The sequence below is a fragment of the Ischnura elegans genome, chromosome 2 (genome assembly GCF_921293095.1).
Source record: "Ischnura elegans chromosome 2, ioIscEleg1.1, whole genome shotgun sequence".
Lineage (NCBI taxonomy): Eukaryota > Metazoa > Arthropoda > Insecta > Odonata > Coenagrionidae > Ischnura > Ischnura elegans.
In genome coordinates this window covers 105,758,407-105,767,761 of record NC_060247.1, presented here as the reverse complement: position 1 = coordinate 105,767,761, position 9,355 = coordinate 105,758,407, and the positions used below count along the sequence as shown (strand labels likewise).

General features: G+C 41.9%; 1 protein-coding gene across 1 annotated transcript; it reads right to left on the bottom strand.

The window, feature by feature from the left end:
• Positions 1–6,483: 6,483 nt before the first annotated feature.
• Positions 6,484–7,470, bottom strand: LOC124153230 (putative protein TPRXL). Its single transcript, XM_046526328.1, has one exon. It carries the CDS (start codon positions 7,468–7,470, stop codon positions 6,484–6,486), a length of 987 nt encoding a protein of 328 aa, XP_046382284.1.
• Between the last annotated feature and the right edge of the window lie 1,885 nt (positions 7,471–9,355).

Below are 9,355 nucleotides of genomic sequence, written 5' to 3'. Positions count from 1 at the left end.
TATTTCTAGAAGGAAGTTTCAAGAAGGAATGAAACGCAGGCTATGTTGAGAGAATAGACTGATAATTTCATGACTGCAAAAACGAATAAATTTTTCATAAATGTTACTTCGGCATGTTGTGAAGGAATGAAAAAGTTGATGAAGCCTGAGTGCATTCCCCAAGAAGGATACAGAATAGGTATAGATAATATTACAGCCGCCACATGATGCCAACACTCTTTATTAATATTGTGCCTGATTCAAATTTGCATTGCCACGAGCAAAATTCGGGTGAAATATGCATTTTTCATCATTCTAGAGACTAGGGTTCTTCGAAGATGCCCATATAAATATAATGAAAGGGCTTATGCGATACTATTGAAGATGATAAAACACTGCATAAAAAAGTTAAGAAAACTATACTCATTTGAGAGGGATTGGAGCAGGTGCTATTTCCAGTGCGGTCGGATAATCGAGCTCACTAAATTCGCTGTTTTACTCGAGGGATAAAATTTGGTCATAAAAAGTACTCACATGAGTTTGTGCACTTATCTGTACCATAAAAAAGTAACATTTACACTAGGTCCCATCAAATAGAAATTCGGCATATATGAAGGTTTTTTGAAAAATCATGGTTCAGTATATTGACTCTACGCTTGGTTATTATGCCATTATGATTAATTAATACATTTCAGTAGCAGGAACTTAGAATGATAATATTCCTCCTTTAATCATATTATTTTTCAATTTGTATGCTCCGCTTCACGTTATGATTATTATTGCTAAGTTACAGTAAAACCAAGGAGAACTCGGACTTTTTTGAGTGAAAATTTTCTTACTGACCGATCCATCAAACTTCCTCTTTTTGTTGAAAATTTTTATAAACATCTTTTTCAGCGTTCTCCAAATTATGTACTATTATCAACACGACTATGAGTATAATTTATATAAGCTTCTATACCTTTCTACTGAGTAGATAGAAATATATAAAAAAATATTTGTGGGTAGAAGAATTTCTTATTCTTATCTTCTTCCATAACATTTCATTTCTGGCATAGGGAGGACATATGTGCAAGATTCAATTCCGGTCATAAGACAGATAAAGGAGTGACTCTAAAAATTAGATACTTAAAGGTATGCCTAACTTTTACTCTACCCATGCCTAACTTTTAAAAAAGTACCAGTCAACAGTTTCCGCCTTTGACAAATTTTAGTATCACCATGTTCCATAATAAGCCTATTTCTTCCGTTTTACGCAGGTATTTTTTTATAAAACTGTAAAATAATTATACACTAGAAATACCCATTTTTAAAATAAGTCCATCATGGAATAACAACTAGAATTCTCCGATATTTCGGAGACCTTACTCCAGATTTGCTTCATAAATCACTTCGTGAATCCGGTTATTACGAAATGACAATATCCTTCTGGGAAATCATTTGGATATACATAAAATATACCTGGTAAAGTTTGGGAAACAATTACGTCTTGAAAATGAACTGAATAGCTAAAATTCATCCCCATAGTAAGCCTTTAAATCAATACCCACACCTAGCTACTCATTAATGCATCACCGAAAAACATCAATTGTTTCAGTACACGAGAGGTACCATTAAATTTTCACAACTCGGATAGGTTCTATTCAGAACAGATTCTAAATCGGAGAGCACCGTATTTAATTCATTTATCATCCTGTAAACGATTTTACACGCCTATATTTATCCTATATTTACAAGCAGAACTATAGCTGTTTCTTGCGGTGTCCGATTTATTTTTCACTCTCCAAAAAGAGTGAAAATTTAATCAGATGATAATGCTAATAATTATTATTTGGAAACATTTAAGCAATAATGTGCATGAGAACCCGAAATTTAGATGGATTAACCTCAAGAAGCGTAACATACGGACATGAACGGTGAATGAAAAGACGCAACAGTTCAAACCATTTGAAACGTGTACTAATAATTAGTAGTTGTACCGATATGGATGGAATGCATTATTACTAAACGAAAATTACTACGAGAAAAAAAGGAATTTCTCAGGATATAAACAGGGTTAAAAGAAAATATGGATACACGGAGGTTGTAGCAGCCTGTAAGGCGTCTTAATGGTTGCACACAATCATTTACTCATCATCAAATAAATATTCCTCCAGATAAATGCCATAAATATTTGATGCAGTCATCCGTGACTTTTTTCATAAATAAGCCCTATTTTCAAGGAGGATCTCAATAAACCTGATCAAGTATGGAATAGAAGAACGCCTTGAAAACCGAACTGAATGCTTCAAATTCATCCCAATGAAAAGCTTTATCGATACCGTAACACAAATTATTTCTCATTCCGCCTCGAATCTTTTTAAAAAAATCTTGATACGACGCACACAATGCAATTTCAGCGAAACCAATTCGCTTTCATTAGTTGGAAGTTGAAATTTAAAACATAAAATTGCCACGAATATTGCATTAACTATGGAATATTTTCATTACTCTTGGATTTATCCATTATCCCCTACGCACAAAATTTCATTTCTCGATTCATAACACATGATGAATATCGATATCACTACCTAATTGTTTTTTAAATTTCCTTCGGGTAATTATTTTAAGAGACATTCTTTGAGTTATTAAATTCGGGCCATTTAAGTTAGTTGTGACGACCCATTGTATCTCTCACTCAAAATATGCTGCTAATTAGCTCTCGAGTCAAATAAAAATAAATTATGAACGATTCATGAATTCAGCATATTATTCCGTATCTTTTTCATGCAATGAGATGCGCATTAGCACAAAATCTTTTCAATTTTTTTTAAATATTGAAGGAAAACGACTTTTAATTAATAATATTCATAGGACATACACAGTATAAACTAGGGCTACTTTCAACGCTAGATTTATATTTTTATTCAATCCATTTTTATGGATTCCTGTTCCCGAATTCACGCAATTCATCCTTCCGAATTGTATGATGCTAATTTGAAATTCTCAAATATTGACGTTTTCTTGGAAATATATTTAAATACAAACATATTCACATATGAAATTACCGGTTGAATGAGATATGAGACATTCATTTTTTCGTGGAATTCTCTCGAACGGTAAGCACGACATAAAAGATTAATAAATTTAATTGCGCCTTCTGAGCGCAACTCTTGACCTTTAACGATTAAATTAGGTCTTTCAATGGAAACCGAGTGGAAATCGATATTTAATGAGCTAAACATTCGAAAACGAATTCATGATAAATTTAAATATGGAAAGAACTATTCATCAATTTCCATCCGACGCATAAACATCACATACGAATATCCATTGAACTATAACCGATTCAAACTCGAAATGCCGTCCACGCATGAGAGAATGAAGCACATATTCAGGTAATCCTATGTTTGAAACATTGAAATCAAATTTCCTTAAAGGAATTTTGAATAAAGGAACCGTATTTTTAATAAAATTCTTCTCTAGATGAATTTCCGGCATATTTTTCTTCGACAGAAAAATTTCGGAAATATTCTCTGACATGTTTCTACTTTACTTGTGCCTTCATGGTACAACGAGGCAACGCATAATTATACGTATCAACCCCTTTCAACGTAGTCAGTGATGAATACATTGTGCCCAAGTCCTCATTTTTTTCAAATATACACCTGAACTTCATACCTGATTATGCAGATGCAATGTAGAAGGTAATTTCTTCTGCATACAAGGAATTGGCAAGCTGCTGTTTTTTTTACAGCTAGCTGCCAGTATTCTTCACCAAATCTGGCATTCAGCTTTTTAATTCACTCCACCGACGCGTTCGGGCGTTGAATGGATATTTTATAGAAATCCCAAAGCCATCGCTAATTATCTTTTTTTTCTGATCGTACACTTCGGTCGACACCTGAGTACAATAATTGATAGGTATTTAATAACAAAACGACCAGCACAATGGATGTCGCCCGTTGGAAACGATACAAACTCATGGATTTTGTCTGTTTTCGATGATGCAGTGCTATTAAAGGTCCTCTTTACGAGGAAACCTCACTCTAAAAGTTATCAGCCAATATTAAATGAATTCTCCACTGTGAAAGAGCACTTTCTCAAGATTACTGGTCGGAAGTCAGTCACTGGGTCGGAAAGTCATAGGCATAACTTCTCACACACGGTATTCTCCCCATAATTCTTTGCAAATAGTATTTCATTGCGTAAACCATGTTTCTAGTCCTTTCCTCAATTCGATTGCCTTATTTGGTACACCCTTAAGGCATCTTATAGATTTTGGTTAATAACATCTTAAATACGCAAGCTGTAGTAGGATTATTTAATAATTCATTGCACAGTATAGCGTAATGTTGGTATCCCCTCCAAATAAACAAAAATTAAATAAGTGACGCTTAACGCTTATGGTAGGTACACTATCAAAGAGAAACACAGCAACCTTGTTAAAAGCACTGATGTATTTCATACATAGATACACACCTCGTGTATCACGCCTGGGGATCAGCGATGCGTTTAAGCTACTTGCTGTTTGGCCTACTGCCGGAGTTTTCAAGGACGAAGGTAAAAATAAAGTGGAGAACGTCCATGTAAAATTTCGGATTCAATCCTTCCACCGTAAAAGCTTTTGTCGCGTCAAACGACATAAAGTTAATTGGTGATAAAATATACACAGTAGCAGGTAAATCTTAGCCTGCTCCGGCCCTCAATTTTGAAAGATGGGGTTTCGAAAATTTCCTGTGTTTGAGATCACTATAATATATTGCATAAATATCCAAGAAAAATTCCGAATTCTAAGAAAATAATTCTCAAATCACAACAGAAAGACACTTTTAAAGCTACTTTTTCTGATTTTACACCCATAAACTATAAGTGTTTAAGTTACTCAGGTTGTCTTTTATGAGCTAAAGTTTGGGTTTCTCCTATTTTCCAACAAACCCGCTTCAATCCGCGAACATTCATGTCATAAGAGCGGCATGAACTACGCCCACAGGGTCCACGACCCTAGGGATGGCATGGAAGGACTTGTCCTTGCCGTGACGCTGCGACGGTGGGGAATTATTGGGTCTACATTTATCAAATAATTACTTCTCATTAATGTTTTTGAGTGAAAAAATAGTTCCTTAACATTAAGTAGTATTTAATGTAGTAGTGCAAGTCAATAATTTTAGTTAACTTATGCTCTGACGGTCCGTAAAACTCTACTTTAATCACTTATTTCACAATCATAAGGCAAATGTTCAATGCTTCTCTTTTTACTTCATTCGCATGCTTATGATCTGAGTTACTACTTTCCTTAAATCGTCGAGTGAAGAGTGACGTTGGTAATAAATACGTAATTTATTAATTGGGAAAATTTAAGTCAAGAAATAAGAACATTTGCAATAGTTTATTTAAGTGCTGGTCGTCCACACCACCTTCTTCAGAGGTTTTTTTATCTCACCCCTACAGATAGGTGTCAAGGGTAAGCGAACATTTTATAGATTTGTCAGCGGTCTTTGTTACTTATGAGTGCTTTAGCCCGCAGTTTTTTATGCAAACTCGTTTAGGTGAAAATGTGTACTTAACAATTGATCTATAATAGCTATGTACGCAAATAAATACGGTACAAAAAATTTAACTTCGTCACGATAATTGCGTGTAAAATTTTCCACTCGAATTTGGTAAATGCATTTCATGAAATAGTATCTTCAAGTGACGGAATTAGTAACTTCAAAACCTTCAACGGACTCCATTAAATGTCACCCCCATGACTCTATTAAATATCACCACTTTCTTCGGGAGGAACACAATCAGTAAATGGCTATGCAGTGGTCTCTATCGACGCTTGGCGCGAGATGAGTAGGAACACCTAAACAGAACTTTAACGGCGAAAGGGATGTCTAGATCGACCAGAATGTCAGCGAGAGCGGTGCTCACGAAGAATTTGTTGGTGTCGGTCTCCAGGGCTCTTAATTAATTCATTGAGAAACAATTTCGCAGTGCTCATACCGTTTCCACTTAATTCGAAAACCTTGTCCAATGAATTCTATTTCTAAATAGGTGAGTGAAAATGGTTTCTGGAGAGAAATTAATAATCCATTATTCAAATAAAAGCACACAAAAACCCTAGTAACTGATTTTTAACGGTCGGCGGACTTTGTAACTTAAATTAATAATGTAAAGATTTGATCGTTTAGTCGGCCGAAATTTCATAATATAATTTTTCTTGCGTGTACTCTTACCCAGCCTATGTACCATGGTTTTCTACGCGAAGTCGTCAAAATGTATTATCTGTGAACTGTGAGCAATAAAGTTATCCTCTTAAACTATTCTTCTGCGTACTTTTTTTGTAAAGACCCCTAAGGATTATCATGAACTAAGGGAATGCAAGTTTGGCAATGATGAAATGGCGAAAGAATACCTATCAATTAAGAGAGATTAAGAAAAAATTTAGCCATAAAATAAGCTTCATTTTATGTGCTGCGGCAGTTTCCTTTGTCTTTCATCACGGCCTCGGGAATTCACCAGCGCTTTTCGAAATGATCAGGGAAACGCACTCACCAGAACGTAAACGGCGAACGGCATGACGAGGACGGCGACCAGCAGGTCAGCGAGAGCGAGGCTCACGATGAAGTAGTTGGTAACGGTCTGCAGTGCCCTCTCGCGGTGGACGCTCAAGATGACGAGCACGTTGCCGAAGAGCGTGAAGAGCGGGAAAAGGACGAGCAGGAGCGCCCACAGGTTGCGCTCCTCCTCCGAGTCCCAGCCGGGCAGCGACGCGTTGCCCGCGCTCTCGTTCCACGGCGCGGGCAGCATTAGCAGGATGCCGGGCGAGGCCGAGGCGGAAGACGCGGCCACGCCGCCCGCCGAGCCGTTGGCACCCGGCGCGCCCGAGGGAGGGGAGTGCGTCGAACCGGCGGACGTCGCGGGGACACCGGCGTGACCGCCCGTGCCCGCCGCCGACGCCGCCGAGGGCGAACCGCCGTACGCGGGGGAGACGGATGCGGCGGCAGCGGCGGCCGCAGAAGCGGAGGATGCAGACGAGGCGCCGCCGAAGTCCAGCAGGAGGAAGAGCGGGCTGGAGGCATTGGGGGAAGGGGAGGGATCCTGCGAAACGTAGGAGGAGGAGACGGCGGTGGACAGGGACGAGGACACGGGGTCATCCCTCAGGCCGCCACCGCCCCAGAAGGACGGGTAAGACGGCGTGGAGGAGGACGCCGCGTAGGAAGGCGCGGTCGATGCGGTCGAGGACATCTCTTGGGACGACAGAGACGAGTACGAGGAGGGAGAAGAGTACGGAGAGGACGTCGATGTGGAGGAGTTGGTGGAGTTCCAAGAGGAGGCGTAGCTCAGGTCGCTGGAGTTACCGTAGTCCATGGCGTCGCTATCGCCGACGGCCCAGTCCCACAGACTCGAGAGGGCGGACGTGGCGTTGAGCTTCTGGGTGCCGTTCGACGTGTCGTTGAAGTCCGCCTTTCTCCTCACGTCCACTTTGCGCCCGAGCCAGGTGTCGTTGGCTCTGCGTGGCATTTTGGGGACGAAGAGTGGTCGAAAAAAAACACTCAAATTTATTTGGAAAAAAATAGACTTGTTAAGTGTCGGGGAAACTAATTGGGCGTGTTCCTTGCCCTCCCAGGGAGACCTGGTCTATTTTCGTTCGGCAGCCTAAGAGGTGAGAGAAGGTGGAAAAAGTTCGGACGCTATGAGTGGACTGTGTATATTTAGCGGGACACACTTCTTCCCTCCTAATTTTTCCCTCGATGGATGACACCGAATTAGCCGCTCCTCCCCCTCAAAAAACACGCCACATCACAACAACACCTCAAGCGACGGTTCCCCTCACATACCTGTCGCAAAACACATCTCAAAGAATTTTCAAACTTCGTCGAGGGGGAGGAGGAATCCTGAAGAGAGGATATATTAATTATTCGAAGCGATTCCCTCACTTTCTCTCCGCCGTCTTCCAACTCTACCGCCCGTGAGTACATCCCATCGCCCGAGCCACCTCCTCCGTCGCGGCGTTCTTGAGGGCCATCACGTAAGTTTCGGGATCTTACGAGGTGATCCGAAGCGGTCCTTTCGGGAGTTCACCTGTGGTCGAAGTCACTCGATACTTCCTCCCTCTCACTATCAGCGTCCGGCTGTCCTCAAAGACGAGCGGCTCAAAGGTGGAGGAGGAAAGTTCTCGATGTCCATCCTGAAATCTTAGCATGAACTCTTCAGATCTTCATCGAATCCACCCATCTATCACCACACAAAAATTTTAAGAAGCCACAGAGCCTACCCCGCTGTCCAAAAGGGAGTGGTTGAACCCCAAGACGATGAGCTCAGAGAAGCGCGGATGAATTGGAGGTCCATCCCGCTGTTTTCGAGGTCCATTTAAAAGTTCCAGCGGATACCACACGATAGAAGAATGATACCTATCTGAACTCCTTTCTGAAATTTTCCCGACCGACTGAAAGAGGACTATCTCTATGGAGTTGAATTATTTTAAAGGTCCATTCCCGAGTTTTTGGATTAAATATTCAAGGGCCGGCGGAAACGTTAGCGAAGATCTTGACAGAGAGACGGAGCCCTCTCTAACCATGAGAGGGAGTTGGACCGCGGAAGATGAGTACAGGTGTTCAAAAAGTTCTCTCCTTAAAGGGAACAGGTCCCTTACCCCTATTTTATTTTGATCTCACCACTATTAAGAGAATAAAAAAGACACTGGGGGTGGGGCGACCTCTCCCCCCGTTAAGGGGAGAGGAATGAAAATAAAACTCTGCTGCGACCCCGAATTGAAAACAATTCTAATAGGGCCCGTCCATTTTAAAGAGAACTCTCCGGAAGATATAACAGAGCGAGGGATATGACCCCCAAGGGGTTTTTCCCCCCCTACGAGGGGGTTTTCCCTTCGCTTAGGCCCTCGGGGTGGTTCGGGGGAGGGTTAGAGCGAGAACCAGCCGGCACGACACCGACAGACCGCCGGCGAGTGCTGGACGGTAGACGCGCTTTCCCCCGGTGCTCACGATCCGCAGCCGACCTGTCTCTCACTGCCGAATCGCCGGACTCCGAGCCGCGTTCTCGGCGAGGAACTCCCAACTGCTCCGATGCCACCACATAGCCCGTTCGGGGTACACTTCTCTCCTCCCCCTCCTATCCCCCCTCCCTCAAAACACCCTTCTTTACCCCTTATGCTCTCTCTCCCCTCCCCTCTCACATACACCTCTACCCCCTCCCCTTTACCTCCCCCTCCTCTCCCGATCCGCGGCGAATAGCTCCTCCCTCACGCCGGCGCTCACAGCCGTCGACGCTGGCGCCTCACCCCACCCCCCCCCCCCAACCCGCCTGTTTCGGGCTTCCCCCGCCAGGTGACTCCTCCGTCCGATCGAAAAGACCCTCCAACTGTACTCTCCCCATACTCTTCTTCTTC

Coding starts and splice junctions, on each gene's coding strand:
- LOC124153230 (XM_046526328.1), bottom strand. CDS start 7,470: ATGCCACGCAGAGCCAACGACACCTGGCTCGGGCGCAAAGTGGACGTG.